Source organism: Lithobates pipiens, unplaced genomic scaffold (assembly GCF_037356315.1).
Source record: "Lithobates pipiens isolate NorthernLeopardFrog02 unplaced genomic scaffold, aLitPip1_a1.2 Scaffold_30, whole genome shotgun sequence".
In the NCBI taxonomy this organism is placed as follows: domain Eukaryota; kingdom Metazoa; phylum Chordata; class Amphibia; order Anura; family Ranidae; genus Lithobates; species Lithobates pipiens.
This window is the reverse complement of record NW_027507791.1, coordinates 108193724-108221458: the sequence shown is the minus strand read 5'-3', so window position 1 is coordinate 108221458 and position 27735 is coordinate 108193724. Positions and strand designations below refer to the sequence as shown.

Sequence of the window (27735 nt, the reverse complement as noted above, 5' to 3'; positions counted from 1 at the left end):
TAAACTCTGTGTGTGTGTGTGTGTGTGTGTGTGTGTGTGTGTGTGTGTGTGTGTATATGTAGATAGATAGATAGATTTAGATATATATCTATATCTATCTTTCTTTATAAAGAAATAATAATAATAATAAATATAGTTAAACATTATATATATATATATATATATATATATATATATATATATATAAATAATAATAATAAAAATTAATTATATATATATATATATATATATATATATATATATATATATATATATATATATATATATATATATATATATATATATATATATATACTGCATCGTGGATCATTGTATATGTTTAACACTATAATCATATATGGTATGTGAGTGTGATGTCTGGGAGTGTGGTGTGATTGTGCTGCTGGCAGTGAGGGGGTTGACAGTCTGCAGTGCAGTAGAGTTAGTACACGGTAGCTCGGCTCCCTATATGGCTGTGGATTAGCTGTATGCTAATATTGCTAGGAGATGAGTCGCCCAGCACGCTGAGCTGCCAGTGGAGGCAAGCAGAGTCTTAGCAGAGCTGACTCCTCAAGAGCCATGGCTGAAGGGGGCGAAGTGGAGGATGAGATACAATTTCTCCGCACTGTAAGTACTGCTTTCATTTCAAGTCACGTTGTTTTGGACCAGCATCTCTAGGATGTATATGCTTCATGTTGTCTTTCCATTGGTGACTGCAAGCACCATTGTCTACTGTATTCTCTTTTCTGCATGTCGTGCAGCAATGCAATATACAGAAAGGAGGAATAATGTTGGCAATGCTCTTTTTCCATCTATTAAACTTGCCTAATATATAGAGTAAATCTGAATTGGTTCTCATAGCTCTTCAGTCCCCAGAGAGCCATCAATACATCATGTAATGTCATTATCACTCAAGCTTTACCTTGCTCTGTTCTGGATAGCTGAGTGATAATCTTATGTGGTTACCTGTAAACTTTATGTGGTAAAGAGTCAATCACTGCAGACAAATGATAAGCCTGGGCCTTTTGTTTTATCTCTTCTTCCTAAGTGCTGAATGATTCTTTCCCTGGTTGGTGTCTGTAGGAGAGCACAGCATGCAGTTTCATGTAGCAGGTGCTGTACTCCTACCAGTGTCAGATAGTTTGGCTGCAGATGAGGGAACCCTGTCTAATAATATCTAATATCCACACCACACAAGGCACATGACCTTTCCTCAAGACTCTAAGGAATCTTTTTTTTTTTTTTTTTTGCATTGCTTTAGAAAGGACTGTGAATTAGACATTTGGTGTGAGCAGTTACATTTGTAATTATCAGTCAAGATAATTGGTCATGGCTGCCAGATTTTTTTATTTTTTTTTGTTTTTTAATGAGCCATGGCATAGCTTAAATGCCTATTTCTGTGTAGCTCCAGCAGAAGGGACTGATTCTGCACAAAGATGTATGTGCGCCTCTGCAGAGAGCTTTCCCTTCCTCACAAAGCACACACATCATGTCACAGCACTGCATTGTTATAGATGATGTCCTTAACCCCTACATGAAGCAGCAATTCGCTCTTTGGAAGTGTTCACAATTAGGTCTTTCACTTCCAGAATGGAGAGTTATTAAATCTATCTATCTATATTTTTGATTTTAGCTGTGCGGCTTCATTTTTCCCATGATGAAGCGTGTATAATGCCAGTGGAATTCCTTGATATTTCATAGCGTTTCCTGTTTAACATGCACACACATGGCTGTTGTTACCACAGATATACTGTGTGTTATCTATCACACTCAGCGGTGTACATCTCCAAGCCACAGATCCTTTCTTACATGATCTCCAAGCTTAGGGATTTAAATATGATACAGCAGGATATTCATACTTAATGCTTGCAAATTCTTTCTCATGTTTTAGTCTTTTGGCCAGCATTTTCTTGTAATATATGAGCCATAATGAACCATTTCAATAGGATACCGGAGAAGCCTATCATGCTTAAGCAAAAGGGAGAGGGCAGGCTTGACAAGCATAGGACAGGCTGGTATGTATGGGTAGTTACATACTGCAGTAACATCTTTTGATATGTATATAGGTTGTAATACGGCTTTTGCATCTAGTATTTTCTTTTGTCTTTTTATTTATTTATTTATTTAAAGTAATAAGCTCTGAAAAAATACTCCTTGCATTGGACAACATGCTCAAGTTTATTTTTATTTACCTCCTGGACATCAAAACCAACAGACAGACCAGTGTAACAAATAAAATATGTAACAAATGTGAAAGACCTTCTTAAGACAATAAATATTTACATTACTATTCTATCAATTTTTTCTGAAAAATTGGCTTTCTTACTTTAATGAGGGCAACAATAGTTGAACAGAAAACAACTCACAATAGAGGTAAAAAAAAAAAAATGTATTACTGCCTTTTCTGATTCATTTTTTATACTGCTAGGCTTATACAGGCATACCCCACTTTGAAGTACACAATGGGGTTTATTTACTAAAGCTGGAAAGTGCACAATCAGGCTCACGTCTGCATAGAATCCAACGAACCAATGTTTCCAGGTTTTATTACCAAAGCTTAATTGAACAAGCTGGGGTTAGAAGCTCGTTGGTTTTTATGCAGAAGTGAGCCTGATTTTGCACTTTCCAGCTTTAGTACATAAACCCCATTGTGTACTTAAAAGTGGGGTATACCTGTAATAATAATAATAATAATAAAGTCTGCATTGGCGGCCCTCGTATTTCTCTCATGGCAGGTTCACTGTAAAATGGGAAAATTGTGGATTCTGATTGTTTCTGAACAGTCAGATTCTCAGGAGATCACTTTTTAATCAAGATGTACTTCCACTGTTAAGTGAATGCTAGGCAAGCTGCTTGAAAACTCCCAAAAGGCATTCTGGTGCAAGAGGATGTCAGCTAATTCCTGCTCACTCAATAAAGTACAATAGGAAGTAGGCTGAAGTTTTTCCAAACAGCTAGACCTACTACAAGCGTACTAATCTACCATAACTCAATTTGTGGAATGGACTACATTTTGAGGTTATACATAAAATAATTTGCTTTACATGTAATTTGCTAGTTTATGTATAGAAGAACAAAAATTGAGTGCACGGGCCTGGTGCATTACCTTCAGACGCCATTTATTAGAAAAGTGAAAATGGGTAACTATACTCATGTACCAATTTAAAGTACATGCTCATCACAAGTATCCAAATACAGAACTGCCACAACACCTATGCATACTTCTTTCCTGGAAAGATGCCACACGGGTCTGCAGACACTTCCTGGAGTGTCAGTCTGATGCACTCTGTGATTTCTCCCGCTAACCTTGCAGGACACAGTAATGTTTCTTAGAGGTTAGCACTGAGCACTCAGGATTAATTTGGAGGTGCTGGATCTAGTATTGCTCTTATTAAACGGGACTTGCAAAATAAAGTATATTGTTCAAGGAGTACAGTGCCCCCAGATAGGCTGCTGCTAAGCCTACTTGGGTATCCCAGAAGGAGTTAAGAAATGTAGATACATAATAGGGCAACACCAAATGATGTCGATTCAGAAAGACTTTATTCCATCTTAGGTATGTAACAATAGAAAACAATAAAAGGAGAAGTCCAGCCAAAGCTTGTTTGGCTGTACTTCTCCTATGGATCACTGGAGTGTAGTTTGTTTTGCACTCCTGTGAACCATTTTCAACAGAGATCAGTTTGTAGTCCACTCTGTGCTGACATCACCGTTTTCAGTCCAGGCATGGCATCATTGCAACAATAAAGTCAGGTGCCTGTACTGAGACCCGGCTCAGCCTCTCAGAGCCTGGGATGGTCGATCTGCCCCCTCCATAGCCCATTGCTCTAGTGAGGAGGGAGAAGAACAGAGAACTGTGACTGACAGTCAGCAGCTCTCTGCTCACAGTGCTCTGAAAACTGAGTAATCAGCGGTGTTCCATTTCTCGGTTCTCAGTGCAGAGGCGCTGGGGGACACATGCAGCATCGATTCAATGCTGCATCCACCTAGGAAAGTATCAATCTCAAAAAAAATAATAATATTTTACTTCTCTTTTAATTCTGCATGTTGGGGGCCAGGCTGTGTACCCCTTTCATACAGGCTTAAATACTGTATATACAGTATGAAAATAAAAGATCTGTTAATTGCTTAGTAGACAATATAATGACTTCAGCACCTGATAGTAAAGATGCTCTAATATATCAGCTGTTTAAACCATTTTACTCACTGATGTGGTGGCTGCATCGGTTTTCTTTTCTTTGGCTCAAACCCCCCCCCCCTCTGTTTTCACCTGGTGATGTGGCCAGTAACAGACCACCGGTATTAGTGAGACAACTCTGGAGGAATGAGAACAGGATGCACAGTTCACAGCAGCACTGTCAGTCGGTGGTGGTGGTGGTGGTGGTGGTGGGGGGGGGGGTAGGGTTAAATGTATTAGCAGATTTAGATAAACTAACAAATTGAAGTCAAACTCTGGCTCACACTGTATAATCAGTTACAGCAGACTATTTTTCTTTTTTTCCTTTTGGGATGAATAAATAAAAGCTGATCATTCTAATCACAATAAGGAGGTTAGAATGGAGAGCTGGCAGGAGTAATAAGTAGTAATGATAAATAAAATAGGGGTGGTGGAAGTCCAGTTTTAGTTTGAGGGGAGTTAGTCCATTTCCTCTCTGGATCCAGACCTATGTTAAAGCTTCTGGTTGAAGGTAGGAGCGGCAGCCGGTTCAGAAGAGCAGAAGTAACTCTATGATAACAAGAGAAGGGAGAAAGAGCAGCGCCGCTCTAAGCATAATAAATACGTTAAAAAAAGCTTTAAAGCGGTAGTAAACTGACACGTTTTTATTTTTTCCTACACCTGTAAGGCAAAAGGCATAATGGGCTAGTATGCACTGCATACTAGCTCATTATGAAATACTCACTTTAGAACAAAGCTTTTGTATCTCACCTGGTCCACGCCGATGTAGCTGACATGTTGCCTTGGCGTGTCTTCCGGGTATCACTGCTCCAGCACTATGAGTGGCTGGAGCCACGAAGCCGTCAAATCCGCGCATGCACACGGGAGATTTCTTTCCGGCAAGGTCCGTCGTCTGCCGGGCTTTCAGCCGAGAATTCCCTGTGCGTAAACCTTACAGGTTTAGGAGATTTTTTTTACCTACAGGTAAGCCTTATTATAGGCTTACCTGTAGGTAAAAGTTAAAATTTTGACTATACAACCACTTTAATATGCTTTTAAAAACACACTCACATTCTAGCAGTGTTGAACAGGCATTTGGGTCAAACGTTTTTTTTTCTCTCTCAGCTGTGTTGGAAGCTCCCTCTTTGTCTCTGGCTGGGCAGCAGAGATATTAAAACAGTGCCCGGGCCGCTGCAGTGGCGTCCGTAGCTCCAAGGCACGTCAGTAGGAGTTCGTCAGACGCTGGAGGAGATGGTGGGCATGGCTTGAGCGCTCGCGTTCGGAGAATGCGTGCTCCTTTATGCCCTGATGAAGTGCATGACATCCTCTGCTGGCATGCCTGTGTGTGAACCATCAGCCTTGGAGATACAGATGCCACTGCAGCGGCCGGGGACTGTTTTCATTACCACTGCTGCCCAGTCAGAGACACAGAGGGAGCATCCAGCACAGCTGAGAGAGAAAAAAACTTTTGATCCAAATGCCTGTTCAACACTGTGACTGTGCAAGCCCTGATCCATCCAGGCAAACCTAGGAGAATCATCCTTCTCCTGTATGGATACACACTGGTATGGCTGCAGCTACAGAGAGGAGGCTCACAGTGTGCACAGACATAACCTCAGCTGAGGTAATTTCTCCCGCACATAATGAGCATAGTGCAGCTCGCAATCCGGCACCCCCTCCGCCCACTCCTCCTTCCAGCTCTGGTGCCGGCTTTCGGGGGAAGGCTAGGAGGCAGTAGAGATCTGTTCTCTGTGTGAAGGGGATGTTATAGCCGGCCCAGCTGGAACCTGCATGGCTTTTCCCGCTTACCCCGCCAACCTGGGGACTCTGCCCAGGCACATTCCCTCTCAGCCCCTGTACACACGGTCGGAGAATCTGTCGGAATGCGTCTTATCGGACCGTGTCGTCAGATAATCCGACTTTGTGTGGTATGCATCGGACTGATTCTGTCCGAATCTCCGTCCGACCCAATTTTCCAACATGTTGGAAATATTTCCCGACCAACTGGGCCGGTCGGACCTAATCCGATCATGTGTATAGCATTTTGATCGGACCAAGTGCCACGCATGCTCAGATCAAATTCCTACATCAAAGCTATTGGCTACTAGCCTGAATGTAGTCCCATCGTAACTAAATGACGTCATCACGTTCTGAAAGATCGGATTTTTCGCCAACTTGGCCCGACCGTGTGTTTGCAACAGTTTCGGACACAATCCGTCGGACTAAATCCGACGGGCAAAATCCGACGGACTTGGTTGGCAAAATCTCAGACCGTGTGTATAGGGGCTCACACACACATTTGGCAAAGTACCCTAAGGCCTCATACTCACAGGTGTGAGGCCCCTGTGTGTGTGAGGCTTTAGACCACCACCTACTTTGCCTAAATAGAAAGCCGCCTCTGTCTATTCCAGTGTATAGTCCTAATAGACCAAATTTTTGATACTTCAAAGAATTCAAATTGGGTTATTATTTTACTGGTAATGGACACTGTTCAGTTCCGTAAGTCTCCAGATCTAAACCTCCTAATCATTTAGCTCAGGGATATGCAATTAGGGGACCTCCAGCTCTTGCAAAATTACAAGTCCCATCATGCCTCTGCCTCTGGGTGTCATGCTTGTGGCTGTCAGTCTTGCTATGCCTCATGGGACTTGTAGTTCTGCAACAGTTGGAGGTCCACTAATTGCATATCCCTGATTTAGCTGATGTTCTGGACATGGAGTGTCTCTTGGCCTTTCTAAAAAAACAATATAGTTATCAGTATTTATTAGGTTGCTCAAGCTTTTCTTTCAATATTATATATTAATTGAATACATATAATAGTTCACACACACACGCTGCACGGCCAATGAAGCTTTGCCACGAGGCGAAATATGTTGGGGCAAGGGATTTTTTTGCTTTTTAATTTTTTATTTCATTTTTTTCCCCATTAATGAGCACTTTTTTATTGGGGCAATGTGGACTATGTTGCAGGAGAATTAAGGGAAATCTTTAAGTACTGGCAGAGATAGTGGATTACTAGGAGGATATTTATATCAGGCTGGTATGGGAACTGTGGCATGATTGACTTTAGGAGGCAGTCAAGCTTCTCAGTAGCCACATTGACCACATTGACACATCCCCTGTAGGTAGTGGGATTTGGTCATGACACTGACCCTACGCTGTACACATCTTCATCAAGATAATAGGAACTCTCAACAACAGCAAAAAACATGTTTTCTGGTTACAGATGAGTCTTGTTTAGCTCCCTTAAGATGGAGGTAATTGTACATATCCTCTAGAATTACTATACAAAGCATCTGTAGTAGTCCTACATTGCTTTATAAGCAAGGTCACACACCTGGCAGTTCCTTGTGACTTTGTTATACTCCCCATGTTATGTGTTTTACATAGTTGTCTAATAAAAGGTATGTTTTAGGCCACGGTGGGTATGGTGCGTGGGTTCAACGTGCCCTTGCTGGTTTTCATTTATGAGTGTTTCCCCACGTAAGGCCAATCTTATGATATACGTATACATCAGGCTACCTTCCATTTTCTTGATTTTTTTTGAAACTAGAAAAACCAATATAGTTATCCTTATATCTTAGGGTGCACCAGATTTTCATTCAATATGAAATACCCATTTAATACAAATTTATTATTTTAAATATTTTAAATAGTTCTTTAAGAGTCTGAAACAAATAAAATATAAAATCTCTCACTTAGCTGCACTGTTTATGTAAGACACATTAGTAAGTAGGTAGCTATAAAACAAACAGGTCATGCAATCTATAAAAAAAGACCCCAACAAAAAGTTATATTGCTACTTTCTGTTATTACCTTATAAAACAATAAAACAAAATGTGCAGCTTTGTTATTCAAAAATACACAATTGGCAAAAATGCAAAGGACTAGACATGAATACAACAACAGAAATTAAACAGTATGTGGCCTACTGTTGTGTTCTCAATGTTAGTTATCTCCTGCAATAAATAATAAAATGGTTTGGTTTTACATTATATACTTGCAATGCCTATAACCTTCTAGCCAGCCATTACTACTGTTACTGTGCTATATATTTCGGTCTCAGAAGACCTATGGTCACACCACACAAATATTTATCAGAAAGAAACTGTATAATTAGCCAAAGAATGCGCTACACTTAAATAGATGAATCCTCAAATCCTTTTACTTTAGAATTTGAGAAGAAGGTATAAGGGAATAACTTTTCAATTTATATATTCAAATATACTTTTTGCTATATTTTCATTAATTTTTATTATTATATTCAGGACACAAGTTTACAAACATTATTTTTTTACTTTAGCACTTTAGTAAGGGTATATATACATCTATAAGAACCATATGTATTAATGTGCTTTGTTTCCCCATCCCTTCTGCTGTGGTGCTGTTTATCAAACACAATACACTTATTGGTATGAAAGATTAGTGCTCTAGATTTCTTTCTCTCTTGGTACATTGGTATGGTATGCAGTTTTTCATTTGCCCTTTTTGGCTCTGAAGAAAGGGGGTCACTCCCGAAACGCGTTAGCCATTTCCGTAGAGGTATTTACCAATTCCTCGGACATCTGGTCTGGATTCGTCAAACGTTTGGTGCGATGGATCTGTTTGTATTGATTTTGCCTTTGATCAATACTCGTTTGTGAGTAGCCATTTTGCTATTTGATTTAATTTTAAATAAAGCTGTATTTTGGTAATGCGCTAGGTCAGTGCGCCTTCCCCTCTTTTGTATTTTTTCTCTCTAGTATTTGAACACCCAATGTTCTAAAGGAGGGCTGCAAGACCTAGTGACTACACCATTTCAAACTGTATATATCACATTTCAAAGACCAAGAAACCAGAGCGCAGGAGAATTTGCTGTTTTTGTACTTTATGCAGTTTTTCATAACATGGCTGTGTGAAAAAAAAATCACAAGTAGGATGTCTTGCCTTTAAATTAAAGGTAATTTGGTCTTGTTATGAGTGTACTTGATTGTCGTATTAAACCCTTTTTTAGAATTGGTGATATAGAGTCTGTAGACTGGACTCAGCACCAAGTCACTTTAAAGGGGTAGTAGATTCAAATACATAGTATGTTATTTCATTTTATAGATTCCTATTATTGGCTTCTGCAGCTAAAAAAAAGGATATATGTAAATATTGAGGAGTTTTTTCTTGTTAAAAAATATATATATATTGAGGAGTTTGTTACTATAAGCCTCGTTTTGAAATGTAACCAGTATAATTTTTTTTAAGCAGCTTCTGTAAACAGTTAAAACAAGATTAATAATATAATGTATGTGTGGTAATCTGCTCTACTGTGTGGAATTCTTCATACAGGCCATAGACAGTTGTGTTCTTCAGTTCTCAGGACAAAACAGACATTTGCAAACATATTGCACTGCTCAGTTTTAGGTTTTCAATACACAATGCCAAAAGAGGCCCCCCAGAAACCCCCCCCCCCCCATGTATTCTATAACATACAGGGGCTGATTTTCTAAATAAGTAAACTGTTTACTTTGCATGGGAAATTTACCCATGCTTAGCGAATAAGCTGAAGCTTTGCGATCTTCCATTATCCAATCACGTGCAAGCAAAAATGCAGTTTTTTATTTTCCTTGTACATGATTGGGCATTCTGTGTCAAGTGTTTTAGAACATGCACTTAGCTCTGAGGAAGATTGCCTTGCAAAGTGAACAGCCTTTTGCATATAGTAAATCAATCCCAAAGTGTCTATTTTTTTTTTAGATGGAAATTTTAAGCTTCTACTATTCACTAGAATAATAACTGCAGTACATTATGCAACTAACAGTTAAGGTAATAGAATCATTTTGCCTTGGGGAATATTGCCATAGATTTGTCATGCCTTCCATCTGTTTGTATGTATCGTGCGCCCTTATGTTCTACCCATACTTATAATGTGACATAATGAATGAAGTGAGCATGAAAAATCTGCAGGCTGTCTACCTTTGCAGAGTGCGTGAAGTGTTGAATGATGTGCATTTTTAGTTCCCTGTCCATTATGTCATTTACATATTGATCAACAAACACTAATAAAATGTTACTACTATAAATTATGAAGTATGCTGCAGATCTTTTGGAACCCCTAATAGTCCCCTTTTATACATTTCACATTGGGCATAGGTATTACCCAAATAAGGATTTATTAACACCCAAAACAGGGCATTATGTCATGATCACATAATGTACCTATAAAGCCATTCACCATGTCATTAGTACAATATGGAATATTTACATTTTCTGATTGAGGACAAACTAAACTCTGGACTGATTGGCTCATCATTATTCCAAATTAAATAAAAGTCCCCTATGCACTGTTTGTATGCTCATTGGACATGTTACAGGAGTCTGTCCTTATCAAAACTGCATTCAATTCTGTGAAACAGACCTAAATCTTAGATATCTTATGCTTTAATTGCATCCACTCCTTTTCCTCTGTGCATCACAGCTGAGCATGTTTGAACCAAGAAAAAGTCCACGGAAACTGCCAAAAATGTTTTGCTTAACTATTCTGTTGGTGGAATATGCATGGGCACACAGTTTAGGAGAGTGTGATGGACTGCAGATTAGCTATGCTCCCAGTGACAAGATGCAGGTAAAGTGTAATGCCCTGTACACACAACCGGTTTTCCCGTTGGAATAAACTAAGGTTTTTTTTCCGACGGAGTTCCGATGGAATTCCGCTCAAGCTGTCTTGCATGACACACGGTCACACCAAAGTCCGACCTTAACGCGGTGACGTACAACACGTACGATGGGACTAGAAAACGGAAGATTAATAGCCAGTAGCCAATAGCTTCCATCTCGTACTTGCTTCAGAGCATGCATTGTTTTTGGTACTTCAGAACAGCATACAGAGGAGCAGTTTTCCCAAAATTGTGCGGTCATTCAACACTGTACCCAAACTAAATTTTTATCATTTTGTTCCCACAAATAGAGCTGTCTTTTGGTGGTATTTGATCACCTCTGGGATTTTTATTTTCTGCTAAACAAATAAAAAAAAGGCCAAACATTTTGATTTTTTTTTTTCTGTTGTAAATAAGTATGTTTTCTCCTTCACTGATGGGCACTGATGGGGCAGCACTGATGGGCACTGATAAGGCGGCACTGATGAGCTGGCACTGATGATGGGCACTAACATGCGCCACTGATGAGGCACTGATAGGCGGCACTGATGGGCACTGATAGGTGGCACTTATATGCAGCACTGATGGGTACACATAGGTGGCACGGATGGGCACTGATAGGCGGCATGGATGGGCACTGATAGGTAGCACAGATGGGCATTGTAAGGCAGCACAGATGGGCACTGATAGGTGGCAAGGTGGGCATGGGTGGGCACTGATAGGCAGCACTGATGTACACTAATTGATGGTACCGATGGATGCCAATCAGTGCCAAACAATGACTGCCAATCAGTGATGCCCATTGTGGTCACTGGCATCCATTGTGGGCACTGATTGGCAGGCATTGTGGGCACTCATTGGCATCCCTTATGGTCTATGGTGGCATACCTGGTGGTGACATCCCTGGCGGTCCTGGTGGTTCAGTGTAGGCATCCTCGGGGGGGCTGCACTGATAATCAGCACAGACCTCCCTGTCAGAGGAGCAGCTGATCCGCTCTCCTCTACTGGCGTCTGACAGACACGAGTGGGGAAAAGCTGGTCAACAGCTCTTACTGTTTACATTGTGGTCAGCCATGATTGGACACGGCTGATCACGTGGTAAAGAGTCTCCGTAAGACTCTTTACCTAAATTGGTGTGTTAGACTGACACACCGCAACAACGATCGGCGCAATGTGCTCCCCTGAGGTGCGCAGTGGCTTGATATCCTGGCAACGTCATATGACGTCCAATCAGGATATTGAAACCACGTTTCCCCCGTCATTTTGCTATATGGTGGGCAGCAAGTGGTTAAGTATGGTATTGCAAAGAAGGCCAGAAATTACAATAGATAAAAATTTGTCTTGGTAACAAGAAATAATTGATTACCACAAAATATACAGATATTTCTGAATAATGTGGGGGGTTTTAAAATACTTTCAGTCCTCTGTGTTTTATTGGAGTAACATTACATCTGACATGTGTACATTGGGAGGTAACCTTTTGTAGGCTAGAATTGTGCATGTGTAGAGGTCTATTAGAACTTTTAATGAATACATTCTTTATTTTGTCTGTGCTATTTCTGTGATCTTCAATTTCGTTTTGTGTATCAGCTGACCTTGTCAGCACCCCTGGACCTTTTATTAAAGCAGGTCCCTGAAAATACTTGCCACCAGTTTTAAAAGGCAAGAGCAGAGACATGTTATATAAATAAGAAATGTAGAACAATCAAATCTGTACAGCACAGTTTTTGTGCACGTTAACTGCAGTTTCCCATAGATTTCTATGAGGTCCTGCAGTTTTGGTGCAGTTTTAGGAGGCACAGTAAAGATGCAGCATTCAGGTGTTTTGGTGAACTTTCTGAAACTGTACCAAAACCATAGGAATGGCGGGTTAGCTGCACTTTAGCAAAATTGCAGCAAGGAAGTGTGAAACTGCCTCTAAAATCAGAGCAATGTGCTGTGTGCAGTCTTTGGAGAGGTGCATACTATTTTAGTTGTGGAATTATTGTACTGTGTAAAGCCCCGTGCACACAGGCCGAATGTTGGGCGGCATTGGTCGGTTCAATAGAAACTGGAACACAATAGCACAGCAGAGGAGATCGCTGTACTAACATGACATGGTTAATACTGCTGTCAGGTTTTTTTGTTCAGCCCTACTGGGTTGAACGTAAAAAAAGTACTGGGATTAAAGTGGTTGTAAAGGCAGAATGTTTTCAATTTCTACCTTCCTGCATTCAATGCAGGAAGGTAATAAACCTTCAATGTGCAACCCCTCCCCTGAATACTCACCTAAGCCCTATCTCTATCCAGCGATGTGCACGAGACCTGAGGCTCTCCCAGGTCTCTCCCTTCTGATTGGCTGAGATGCAGTAGCAGGACCCACTGTGGTCAATCACAGTCAGTGAGGCAGGAGCGGGGGGGGGGGGCTCAGTGGTGCTCTTTGTGTCTTATGAATGCAGAGAGCCAGCTTAGGGTACATGAGTGCCCCCACAGGAATCGGCTTGATATGGGGGCACTCGGCAAGGGGGGAGCCCAGATCGCTGATGGGGGGCCCAAAGAGGAAGATTGGGGCTGTTCTGTGTAAAACCACTGCACAGAGTAGGTAAGTATGGCATGTTTGGCAAGGACATTTTTTTGTTTAAAAAAAATAACAGTCACGTTAAGTTAAGAACAGTGGTACAAGATTTTTTGTTTGTTTATTTACCTCTGTTTCATATGCACACATTTGGAAACATAATTAGGCACTTGGGAAGATAATATAATATACTTACTAAAAGGTTGCAGTAGTAAAAATATAAATTGATAGATTAAAGTCCCTTTGTAAAAAAAATTCCATCAAGACCATTTTTGGAGTGAAATCTGAAGTTGCTTGTCATTCACAAGAACAGCAAAAATAGTACATAAGATGAGGATGTGGATGTGAAGTTAATCTTGTAGACAGTTTGGATCTGTTACTGTTCATGTGAAAGGGCAATGAGGTGTTTTCCGAGATTGAAAGGAATACCATGCAATAACATTATCTAATTTAAGAGGCTGTGGCAAGATGCATTGTGACAGGACATGGATACAGTGAGATACATTGTCTCCATGTTACCCATCTTCCAGATAAGACACTTCCTGCTATCGATGCTGTTGCTTGGTAAGGCGAGTCCAGACAGACATTACTTACATGCATTTTCCATGAGTAATTTATGACTAGTAGGAATAGGAATAAAGAGTAACATCAAACATATATTATAATATTGATATGTTTGCAATGTGTAAATATAAAAGCTACATAATAATTACTAGCTTTGTCCGTGTTTTTTTTCATTTGTGTGATGGGTAGATATTCCTAATAATATGCTGGACAACATAATCTGATTTGATTGGGGTAAGTTTGGTTTTGCTGTAGACCAGCAAGGAGGTCTATTGCTAGCCCTAGGAGGTCTATTGCTAGCCCTAGAAGGTCTATTGCTAGCCCTATCATGACTGTTAACAGACAGCACATTGCTTTTCAACAGACAGCACATGGTTTCTCACTGAATAAGGTAAATTCTCTTTTAAGTCCTATGAGAAACCCGTTAGAGTACTGTTAACACATAAAATCTGTAAAAAGAAAGATCTTCTTGGGGTGGCGTTCAACTTTAATAGAAATACCAGCTCTTCAAACAGCCTTTCTCAACGTTTTACCTTTTAGGAACCCGTAAAAAGATTCCAGGTCTTGAAGAACTCCTGAAATCATTTTTCTTCAGATCAGAACACATTAAAGAATAAGTAACTAAATTCACTATTCTGACACTCTACTTATTTTTTTCTACATAATATTCAATTCAATATTCTGTGGGAACAATACATTGGCATTAGCATTCAGTGGCAAAAAATAGTAGAGTAGTATGTGTATGCACCTGACACTGATGTCAGTGGGTGCCATTGATAACAATAAACGAGGCATTCATTACTCCAACTGATACCAATGTGAACTACTCTCGCTGACACCAAAGTAAGCTGCAAAGTAAGAGTGTGAATGAGAATATTATGCCTTTGCTTTTTTTGTGCAAAAATAATGACACAGAATTGCTTTTGATATACCTTAGCGAGAGCAGTTTCTGTCCCACAATGCTGTACAAATCTTCTCTCCTTTCCAGTGTTGTGCCATACTTGAGATCTGACTCAAGTATGGCAGGAGAACAAGAGAGTGGGACTTTACATGAAGCACGTGGTTGCAATAGAGTAAATTGGTGAACATATAGCAAATGTATTGATTATTATATAGTATATACATACATATAATGCTGGTATCAATTATAGATGATGAGCATGATAATAACAATAAACATGGTAATGACATTGGTATCTCATGATATAACAATAATAATAATAATAATATTCCATAGTTCACCAATAGCAAGATTGCCTAAAACCATAAATTCTGAAATAGTGCCGGCAGGACCTAAGGCCTCACTAGTCCTGTAAAGGTGGATATTGCATAATGACTTAAAGGTCTGCGTAAGTATTAGTAGATGGCGTAACATGGAATCTGGTAGCTCTACGCGTTTCATGGCTTTTGAGCCACTAGTCAGGAACAAGCACGTGATGTACCTAAAATAGAAATATTATTAATATTATTATTTTTGACTTCAACGGGGATGAAAATACATGACCTTACCAGGCCATGGCTTCATTTAAAGTCCCCAGGGATGGAAATACATGACCTTACCAGGCCATGGCTTTATTAAAAAAAAAAAATCCACTTTATCACTCTGTCAGGTGGGTTATATACATCTGATTGGAACTCATACAAATTAGGATTATTACATACTGCTCTGTGTCAAAATCACTATATGGAGAACTGGGGATTTTATTTCTGTGTGGAAATGGGATTGGTGAAGTAGACATGTGTCTAGAATAAGGGTTGTGGTACAATCTTCTATCAGCCATATGGTTTTAATTAGCTTTATATGTGATTTTAGGATACACTTAAAAACGTTTGCTTTTTACTTATTCTTTTTTTGAGTTTATTGATTGCATTTACCTGTTTGAGTGTATTTCCCCTTCGATGTGCCCAAAAAGTGCTCATCACAACCATTTTTCTAAGATCTGACTGGAACTCCTCTGTCTCTGTCAGTCCAGCCACTTTCCTCCTTTTGGTCACATTGGCTGCAGCTTCCCCTGTTCTGCTATATGCAGTGGTGGAACCCCTGGCTGAAAAACATAACTAACATTCTGAAATTTCAAGTTAAATTAGTACGCATATTCCCAATTTGGGGTTTTCTTTCACTTTCAATGATAGCCGGAAACAGGACAAATAGAGAGGGTAATCCTCCTTAAAGGGGTGCACAGAAAGAAACAAAACAGGGGTTCTAATTAGTGTTAATTTTGGCAGCAAATTTTGATTTAGTTTTAGGACTAAAATGGCATTTTAGTTTTAGTCCGATTTTAGTCTTCTGCGATTGTTTTAGTTTTAGTCGTATTTAGTCGTATTTAGTCTACTAAAATGTCCTATGTTTTAGTCGACTAAAATCTCCAGTACATTTTAGCCGACTAAAACTAATTTTAGTTGTCTAAAATCGAATAGGTGTAATTAAATTGTAATGCATTAGTTAACATTTCTCTACAATTTGCAAACTCATTATATACTGCTGGAGTGAAAAATCGAATATGTTATTTATTATGACATTGGGGTATGAACATGCACTACAGATCAGTGTTAATTTTGAAGTCAAATTTCAATTTAGTTTTAGTCTTAGGCCGCGTACACACGGGCGGATTGTCTGCCCAACTAAGTTCGTCAGACAATCCGACAGACAGTCCATTCAACTTTTGAATGAACGGACTTGACCACACACGATGAACAGACAGTCCGCTGAAAACTTGCGCGATGACGTGTACAGCACGTACGACGGGACTAGAAAAACGACGTCCAATACACTGCAATGCAACCTTCGGCCGTGTAAATCCTTTCTGAGCATGCGCCATACTTAGTCCGTCCAACTTGCCTACACACGAGCGGACTGTCCGCTGAAACCAAGTTTGGACGGACAAAACCAAGTTTGGACGGACAAAATTACGGAAATTTCCGAAAGACTTTGTCCGTCAGACTGTCCGCTGAAAAAGTCCGCTGAAGCCCACACACGAGCGGATTGTCCGCTGAAACACGGTTCAGCGGACTAAGTTGGGAAGACAATCCGCCCGTGTGTACGCGGCCTAAGTCTTTTGACTAAAATTACATTTTAGTTTTAATTGTATTTTAGTCACCCCAGTTGTTTTAGTTTTAGTCATATTTTAGTCTACTAAAATAATATTAATTTAGTCGATTAAAATGTTTTATTAATTTTAGTCGATGAAATTAACACTGGTTCTAAGCCCACGCCACTCTATTCAAAATAAAAATAAAAAGTTTTGCCTTTAATTATACTTTAAATTTTTTGGACATATGCTGCAGTTGCAGTTTATACCAGTGCTCTACAATAATTCTTATTATTAAAATATTTGAATTTTTTTATTCGGAAGATCCTTATAAAGTTGGTATTGCTTTCTGTGCAAAAGTTTACATTAAAGTGGTTCTAAAGGTTTTTTTGTTTTTTTTCCCTTTAAATAATAAACACATCATACTTATCTGCTTTGTGCAATGATTTTGGTCTTCCTCTTCTTGGGTCCCCCTCCAGTGCTTCTGGCCCCTTCCTCTTGCTGAGTGCTCCGATAGCAAGCTGTTTGCTCTAGAGGCACTTGTGCATGTATGCTCCTTAGCCACCTCTGTGTGTCTATGGGACCCACAAAGCAAAGCTCAGTCTCATCCCCTGTTCCTTCCTCACTGGCTGTGATTGACAGCTGCTGAAGCCAATGGCTCCTGCTGATGTGTCTCAGCTGGTAAGGTGGGAGAGTCCTGGGAGACCCGCTGCTCTAGTGCACATTGCTGGTTCAAGATGAGCCTCAGGTAAGTATTAGGGGAGCTATGGGGGAGGGGGGGGGGTAGCTGCACACAGAAGGTGTTTTACCTTTCATGCATAGAATGCATGAAGGTAAAAAAAACTTAAATCTTTACCATAACTTTATACAACAGTGCCTTTTCTGTGTGGCTGTAGCAGTCTGTACTGTGGAATGATTAGCTGTATACATGCTGTATAATATAAATACACAAAATAGTGGCGGCAAAGTATGGGCCTGAAGTCCCTTGAAAATGGCTTGCTAATGGTACTTTCACTTCTCCCATATTTATATTAGGTACTGGGAACTGACGACACTTACCAGCATTGTACATTGTGAAGCAAAGCAGTCTGGAGTAACCTCCGTTAGCATTTCATACTATATGTTGGGCTAAAAGTTCTTTGCTTATCTTAGAAAAATGATGAAAAAATCTTTAATAGACACATATACACTTACATTTAAACAAAGTAAATATAGCATACCACCCTTGCATTACATTTTCCAGGTCTAAAATGTTCCACAATATTGTTGACACAGTTCTGTTTTTGTTAAGTTGGTAAAAAATATTTAAACTAAGCTGGTTTTTCCAGCACCCAAATGTGACCTTACAGCTTAGCTCCAAAACTAGCCCTGTGAAAGCATTCTGCAGATGTTGTTAAGAAAGACTTTGAAGATGCATACGCAAAGAAAAAGGTAATTAAATAGGTAACTTGTATAAAACCTGTTAATGACGCACTCATTTTAGCACTTGCTATTCTCAAAAGACTCAATATCATTGCTAAATAAAGTTCAGCCCAGTGGATGCAGATTTAGTTTATATTATTTTCTATTATTGCATCACAATGATTGGAAGGCTTTTTGAGTCTCTTGGTTTTGTGAGGTATTCCTGGAAATATGGATTCTATTCTTGCATTGCACGCTTGCTTGTTCTGTGAGCATTGCCTGCAAACAAAACAAAACACTGCTTGCGTAGCAGTCATTTGTTGACACTATTTTATTTTCATTGAAGCATTTTTTAAGAATCATGTTTTTCGTTCCATTAGACCCATTTTTGTTTTGAAAGGTTTCATTTGCAGGACATGGAGGGAGACGCTACACCAGGGGTGCCCAACCTTTTGAAGAGTGAGTGCCACTTAAGTGAATTGGTAACTGATTGCGGGCCACAGTGAGCGGAGCTGGAGGATCACAGGTCTGTGTCCACGGACACAGCCCACTCTACTCTATGGGCCCTCTGATCCAATCCAATTCGCTAAATGGCAGAGGCAGATCCCTTTCTATTTTTTTTATGTAGGCGGGTGTAAACAGACACAAGTTCCCTTTACATCTGCTGCTGAATAGTAAGTCCGATTGGGTCAGACCAATCACGTGAAAGGAGCCTAAGGCTGCTTTCACACTGATGTGCTGCGATTTGCCCAAACCGTGGGTGCAGCTCAGTGAACCTGTGGATTTTCTGCGGGTTAGCTGCACTTTGCCGTAATCGTCTATTATATCCTGCAGGTGTGGTGCACTTTCTGAAGGCGCAACAAACCCGCAGGTAATAACAGAAGTCTATGGCTCAATGCAGGTAACCCGCAGCTGCACTGCACCTGCGGATCAGTTTGAAAGCAGCCCAGTAACCACTGCAAAACAGATATATCCATATATACTGTCAATTTAGTAGGAAACTTACCTTTAATAACCATCTTCCATTCAGGTATCAATGGCTGTTGCTGTCCCAGGCAAAGTGCATTTGGTATCACTCTACCTGTGACAGGAGCGGGCACTATACAGGAAGCATTTGGCTTATGTGGCTCTGCTCCGCAGCCACTTGCTTCCACTACCAGTGGCTTAATTTACAAAACTGCTGCTCTGGGATGGCGGGTTGGCAACCTGTGATCTGGGATGGCCAACCTGCCATCTTAGAGCAGGAGGTCGAGGGCCACATCAGAGGGCTCCGCGGGCCACATGTGGCCCCCCGGCCACTGGTTGGGCACCCCTGAACTACACCTATCCTTGAACCGGCCAGTGTTGAATCATTGGGGGAGACCTGTCATCTTTAACCAGCTTTCAGGGATACTTATCTTGTGTCCAGCTGGCCCAAGTTTTCTATTTTATGCAGTCTCACCTGGTGGGTGTCTTGTGTCTTCCTGGGAGGTTCCTAGGGAGACTCCTAAGTGTTGGCACAGTCAAGTTTTTTGGTGGCGATAAACATCCCTGATGAAGATATGTTTGAAATGTGTTGGCTGTCCCTTTAACTGTTAAAACTGTTATGGAATCATACATGATTTACAGTATCATATGGTATTGGGTATCACCACCACTGAAGAATAATGTTGTGCTACAATGTTCTATGATCAATTTATGTTTTTAGTATACTGGAGCCTCGTGGAGGTTTTCTTTCTTTTTTAAACTGTCAACAATAATACAATTTATATTTTTATATAACAAACTTAGTAGCTTGGTTGCCATATAAAAGTCCTAAAAAAAGAGGAATTTAAATTTTTTGCACACAATGATCAGAATGATGGCAACCTTTGCCCAAAACTGAGTGAACATACAGTATCTCACAAAAGTGAGTACACCCCTCACATTTTTGTGAATATTTTATATCTTTTCATTTGACAACACTGAAGAAATTACACTTTGCTACAATGTAAAGTAGTGAGTGTACAGCTTGTATAACAGTGTACATTTTCTGTTCCCTCAAAACAACTCAACACACAGCCATTAATGTCTAAACCACTGGCAACAAAACCGAGAACACTCCTATGTGAAAATGTCCAAATTGCGCCCAATTAGCCTTTTCCCTCCCCAGTGTCAAGTGACTTGTTAGTGTTACAAGGTCTCAGGTGTGAATTGGGAGCAGGTGTGTTAAATTTGGTGTTATCGCTCTCACTCTCTCATACTGGTCACTGGAAGTTCAACATGGTACCTCATGGCAAAGAACCATACAGTGGTTTAACAGGACAGGTTCGCTGAGAACAGGCCTCACCATTTTTGACCAAAGCAGCTGAGTGCACGTGCTCAGCGTCATATCCAGAGGTTGCCTTTGGGAAGTAGACCTATGAGTACTGCCAGCATTGCTGCAGAGGTTGAAGGGGTGGGGGGGGGGGGGGGGTCAGCCTGTCAGTGCTCAGACCATATGCCACACACTGCATGAAATTGATCTGCATGCATCATCCTAGAAGGAAGCCTCTTCTAAAGATGATGCCCAAGAAAGCCTGCAAACAGTTTGCTGAAGACAAGCAGATTAAGGGCATGGATTACTGCAACCATGTCCTGTGGTCTGCCAAGACCAAGATAAACTTGTTTGGTTCAGATGGCGTCAACCGTGTTTGGTGGCAACCGGGTGAGGAGTACAAAGACAAGTGTGTCTTGCCTACAGCATGGGGGTGGGAATGTCATGGCCTGGGGCTCCATGAGGGCTGCTGACGCTGGGGAGCTACAGCTTATTGAGGGAACCATGAATGCCAACATGTACTGTGACACACTGAAAAAGAGCATGATCCCTTCGGAGACTGGGCTGCCGGGCAGTATTCCAATGATAATGATACCAAACACACCTCCAAGACGACCACTGCTTTGCTAAAGAAGCTGAGGGTAAAGGTAATGGACTGGCCAAGCATGTCTCCAGACCTAAACCCTATTGAGCATCTGTGGGGTATCCTCACATGGAAGGTGGAGGAGCACAAGGTCTCTAACATCAACCAGCTCCGTGATGTGATCACGGAGTGGAAGAGGACTGGCAACCTGTGAAGCTCTGGTGAACTCCATGCCCAAGTGAGTTAAGACAGTGCTGGAAAATAATGGTGGCCACACAAAATATTGACACTTTGGGCCCAATTGGACATTTTCACTTGTACTCATTTTTGTTGCCAGCGGTTTAGACATTAATGGCTGTGTGTTGAGTTATTTTGAGGGGCAGCAAATTTACACTGTTATACAAGCTGTACACTCACTACGTAGCAAAATGTAATTTCTTCAGTGTTGTCACATGAAAAGTAAAAATATTTACATAAATGTGAGGGTGTACTCACTTTTGTGAGATACCTTATTGTATTCTATTGATACTCCATTAGTTGAAGAATCATGTTTGAAAAATAGATCTTTATTTGATTTACTTTGCAATACAGTTCACAATTGTGTCATCGTAGGTCCAGCATCTTAAAGTTGTTTTAAAGCCTTAAGGTTTTTAGGTTCATTACCTTAATTAATTCTATGCATTAAGGTGAAAAACCTTCTGTGCTGCAGGATACCTCCAGCCCCCTCTATTTCTTACCTGAGCCTGATTCAATCCAGTGATGTGCATTAGAGCAGCAGCTCTCACCACTGTCTCCCCCCTCATTGGGCAGACTGATAGCAGTGGGAGCTATTGGCTGCTGTCAATCAAATGCTATGACAAAGGAGCAGGGGGTGGGGCCAAGCCGCCCATTCTGTGTTAAAAGACTCAGACAGGGCAGCTCGGAAGTGACCACACATGGGTGCCCCAAGGAAAATGGCTTTCCGTGGGGGCACTCGCCAAAGAGGAGGGGCCTGGAGCGCCGACAAAGGACCCCAGAAAGACAGGATTGGGGCTGCTCTGTACAAAAGCATTGCACAGAGCAGGTAAATATGACATATGGTTCCATTGTTCAGAAAAGGAAAGCTGGAATGCTAGTAAATATCAGTAATTGTTACATGTTACCTAACATACATGCATTTAATTTGAAAAAACATATTTGATGCTAGTCATCTCTTCTTAGACATTACACAAGACTGTCTCCATAGACCCAATTGTTCTCCCTCTGGATACCATTATCTTGCCTCTCCCAAGGCATAAAGAAGATGAGGCCAGACTGTCAATCACTACCCACATGTTAAAGACCCCTGCTCCCTTATTGTGACAGTAATGGGTCACTGCCATCTGCATACATCAGCAGCCAGGATGACATGTTAGAGATGGACATAGGGGCTTAGCTGCCAAATGTGGATAGAAGGTCAAGCATTTGCATATCAGTAACAGTGCTACAACGTATTTATTATACTTATACTGTATGTTTTGGGTGCTGCACATTTGAAAATACTGATCAAGTGTATAAGCAAGGTACTTCTTTGTGTACCTGGTTTATATATATGTTAAGTTCATTGACTTTATAATATTTTGGTATGTCAATCTGCAGTATCTAGAACTAGTGACACACTTTCTTGTAATTAAAAAAATATATACATTCAATCAGAGAGACAGGAAGGTTTATTTACTAAAGACAAATCGATGCATTAGAAGTGCACTGTAAGTGCAGTTGTTCTAGATCTGAGTGGAAGCTCTGAAATGAGGGGAAACGCTGCTGATTTCTATCATCCAACTATGTGCAAGCAAAAATGTTGTTATTTTTTTTATTTGCATGTTCCCCTCAGAACTAGAGCAACTGCACTTGTACATGCACTTGTGGGGGCCTTTGCAGTACACAGCCTATTTAGGTTTAGTAAATAAACCCCATAGTTATGCACTTGTACAAAGCATTAGTAAGGTCTCATCTTGAATATACAATTCTGTTGTGGACACCAGTTCTCTAACAAGTCATTATAAACTTTGTCTCAAAAGATCAGTCATTGATTTATACACAGGCATGTACCCCAAGGTATCTGTACCTATGACCATAGGTTAGGACACTAGAATGTTACAACCTCTAGTACAGGGGTCTCCAAACCATGGCCCGAGGGCCACATCTAGCCCACCACAAAATATTATGCACCCTACAACATCTGTATGTGAAAATATCACGGCTGACATTGAATGCACCAGTCTGTGTGTTGTAATACAGAGATTCACATATCAGCTGCCAGTCAGTCAGCTGTGACCCTCTTTTAAACCCAAACACAGATTCCTCATCCCTGTAGTAGTTTGCTGGGACCTGCTTTGCCTCCTGGCTTTCGCCTTACTGCTCTGCCACCTTTTTTTTTCTGCACAACAATATACTTAAAATAAATGATGTTGCCCTCGTACTCACATCACAAATGCACGTGCAGTAGAACATTCCCCTCACCCTTTACCAGACTCCCCCATTTCGATCTGCACAATCCCAACCAAATACCAGACTGTGTATGCTGGCCTTGCTTATCATCTCTACTCTGGGAGGCAGAAGGGCAGATGCTGCAAAATATGTCTGTACTGCTGTGTAGGAGAAACAAGCAGAAAAGCTGCTATAGTCAGTCCACATCAGGATAAGGTACTGCATGTGTGGGTGTGCTTGCTAGATCATGCAGGATATCCTAATCTCAAGGGGGCTTTTTCCTGGCACCATGGCCACCTAATGAGCAGAATTTGAAAAACAGCCTTGTCATAGAGATTAGATATAGGTTTATGTTCATAATATTGTTTTCATTCTTTTTCATTTCTCTACATTAGTATGTTTTTTTAAGAATACTTAGCAAATTAATAATAGATCCTAGAAAAAAAACTCCCTATGAAAAGATTGATTTTGAGCTTATCCTTGTGTTGGCACAGAGCTTGTCAATATTTTTTACATTTTGGATATTTTTGCATAATACTAAAAGAAGGGGGGGAGTTTCTAATACTGGGAATTTAGTGCTTCTCAAGCTCTTCTCAAAATGTAGGTTCAAGTACAGACTGCAGCACAGGAATATTCTAGCAATAAATAGAAACTCTAATTAGTGCTTGACCCAAAAATGTATTTCTGGTCCTTTTGTACACTTTTGGTTCTGTGATCTGGTATTCTTGTATTTACTAAAGCCATAACCAGGGTATATAATCAGGATTAGTCTGTTTGTTTGCAACCTGCCTTTACTTTTTCTTTCTTTCGAAGAACATGTTCCAAGCCTGACCACAATTTGTTTATGGACTACATTTTTGTCTGTAAACCCGCTTTTGGTTATGATGCTACAATACTGGACAGTGGCAGGCATTTCAACTATGCAGGCACATTGAAGCCTCTGTGGTCCTGGGGCCCATTACAGGTAAGCGCTACCACTGCCTGTAATGGTCCTCAGAACCTTAAGTGTCAGATGATGGCCAGGGTGTTTACAATTTCTGAACATACCCAGGCTAGGTTCTGAGTCAGTAGCCAATGCAAGTTCAGAATAGCTTCTGATTCAAGTAAGTAACCCACTGATCACAAATGAATGGGTCACACTTTGCACTAATACAAATGAATAGGGACCCTTCACCCAATGACACCAATGAATTTGACCCTTCACTCATTGATCCTCAGTTATTGGGGGCACTTCACTATTGGCCTATCTACCATTGAACACCATTGAAATTAAGGCATTTACACCAACTACCAATGTAGCAATGAACATTAGTACTGATCTTCATTGTAACAGAAATATCTATACTGATCTCCAACGTAAGGTGGAACTTATACTAACCTCCAATGTAAAGGGGAAATACACAATAACTACCGTGGTGGGAGTATTTGAACACCTTTGCATTAGTGGTCTGTGCAAATATACCCATATTTCAGTACAGAGGGGAATCTACACTGAGCACCATTATGCTTGGGGGGGGGGGGGGGGGGGGGGTCGGAGTCTAAATTTGCTAGGTGAATTTGAGAGGAGCACACAGAGGGGATGCTGTTGGGTGCATGATGGCTAAATAATGTTCTTAGTTATAGATCAATTTGCTCTACAATTTTTGCTTTGCTTGACAATGTAGTAGGTTACCGAAAGCTATATTTTTGCTGGGTGATATTATTTGTAGTTGCCTGGTATATGTAATCTGCTATTACAGTGCAATATGTTCTTGTAACGATTTAAGGCATTTCTGTAATCACACGATACAGTATAATGTGCAGTGGCAGTACAATATCACATTATGTGGCAGTGATATATTAGACTCAATTCATAAAGATAGATTCGTTATTTTAACTTCATTCACTATTTTATTGCAGGATAATTTTCTCCTACACATTTTTAATTCACAGACATAAAAACATGTTTGCATAAAATGACAATTGTCTCAAAAATAATAATTATATATATATATATATAAAATATTATATTATTATATATATAATAATTATTATTATCTTCTAATTGAGTAAGCTATAAGACATGTGGAAGAGAGGTGGGACTGTCAGCCACAGCTACTTTGTCACCAGGGCACCCACCCACTGATTTGTCACCCACTCAGCCCACTGATCACAAAGAGAGTGTAGACAAACCCTTAACATGATTTCCCTTTAAGTTGACCTGCTCAGGGCAATACAAAATGCTTGCTATATTCAAGCATTTTAAAGCAGACCTGGCAGTAAAAAATGCAATGTCCACACATTACAACCCCCTCCCCTGTCACAAAAAGCAGCTATACAGTAAAAAAAAACAAAAAACAAAAACACTTAATTGGAAATGGTTTAAAATATACTTGCCTATCCCTGGCTTCCGTTGGCAACGGTAATGCGGTCATCCTTTAGGTGTGATCTTGGGAAATGCTGTGCATCCCAAATCACGTGAGAACCTGACCTGGCACTATGGTTCAGCATTTTCTCGTAATATTTTTGGTACTTCATTTTCTCCAGGATCTTGCCAGAGTGTGAAGTCTTCCACTACAGTACAAAAGCTGGGGGAAAGGTAATTATTTGTACTATTTTTGCACCTACAGTTTTACAGCTGCCAAATGTGACAGCGGAAGGAGACCTGATTTATTAGCTGGCCATACTCTCCTACTGTCCTGAGCACTCTGAATTTTTGCACCTTCTGGTGTGGGGGAACATGCTACACCTTCTTGCCTTCTCATAATTTAGCAAGAAATTTCCTGTTTTCTTTTGTAACTGAGAATAAAAGGAAGCAATTTCTTTAAATGTACTGATGCATTTTCTTAAACACTATTTTGGAGTCTTAATTCAGCAATGTCTATTCTGAAGCTACTGCAAACACAATTTTTCTATAGACTGGTGAACATTTTGATAATGATAGGATCTGCAGGGAGGATAACATCTGTACACATTTGTAAAACAGTGTGGCAAATCAGTGACACGTAATTTTCTTTCAGAGAGAAATAGTATGCCTAGTACAAGGAAAGGGATGGCTGGGGGGAGAGTCTGTTGACATTCCAGGGAGACCGGGTCTAATGCAGTGAGAATTAATTTAAAGCTGATATTTAGTGAGAAAGAAATGTCAAATATTATTCTAAATACATTTCTAGTGAAAGAAAAACTAAAATATAGTAATAAAATTATAACACCCCAAGGGTAATATCTTTTGTGGCTCCTACTATCCATATTTGCCTGACAGGGCTCTTGTAGTATTAGATACTATACAGTATACTGGAATTCCATTTTATTTTAATAATAATATAATCCATTTAAAAGAATAAAATATGAATTGATTTTTAGCATTCCAAATACATTTCTTTTTTTATTGTTTTATATGGATTTTGCCATGCATTCTAAATATAGGTCTATGTGTATTGTAAAACAATGCCTCCTTCAGTCATCTCAGTTATGAGTATGTAAAAAAGTGATTGACAAGAGTTTATATGCAGTTATAAAAAAAGACAATATTTCATTGTTCAAGAGTATTCTGTTTCTCCATGGTAGAAACAAAAGCATGTAAACAAATTTAAAATGATTTTTTTTTATTCCTTTGTGATAAAGTACTTTGCTCATAGCTTGATTTAACGTAGATCTTTTTTCTGCGTGAAATGGGAAGCCTGTTTTCGGGGGGTTATGTCTGTTAGTAAATATACCTGAATTTGTTGTTTTGGTGAAATATAATTAATAATTATAATAATATAATTAATTAATTAATATAATTAATAATAAATAAACCAGCTGAATTTGCAGACAAACCGCCTGTGCATCACAGCCAGGTTATTGGTATTAATGCACTTGGCACAAATAGTCCTCCTAGCATCAGACAGGGATTACCCTCTATAAAAAAAAAAAGTGTAGGCATGCATTCCAGGAATTAAAACATTACATTTTTGGAATTTTGCATTGTATTTGAAGACCCAGTTCACCTTAGAAGAGCTAGTTACATTTTATGATAGATGTGGCTGATACATGCATACAATAAAAATATAACACATACCTGCTATTTACACTGCCAAGCAGAACTGTATAGTGTGTATCCATGATTTTTAGACTTTTTATTATTATTATTATTATCCAAGAT

The 27735-nt window shown here is 39.9% G+C and overlaps 1 protein-coding gene across 8 annotated transcripts in view; it reads left to right on the top strand.

Moving 5' to 3' along the window:
• The first annotated feature begins 468 nt into the window (after positions 1-468).
• Positions 469-27735, top strand: part of RYR3 (ryanodine receptor 3) — a 1008486-nt gene continuing 981219 nt past the window's right edge. For all 8 annotated transcript variants that reach the window (XM_077464742.1, XM_077464741.1, XM_077464740.1 and 5 more), the window contains exon 1: positions 469-606. In XM_077464742.1, the coding sequence (XP_077320868.1) occupies positions 559-606 (48 nt within the window). In that variant the 5' untranslated portion in view covers positions 469-558. The remainder of the gene's footprint in view (positions 607-27735) is intronic.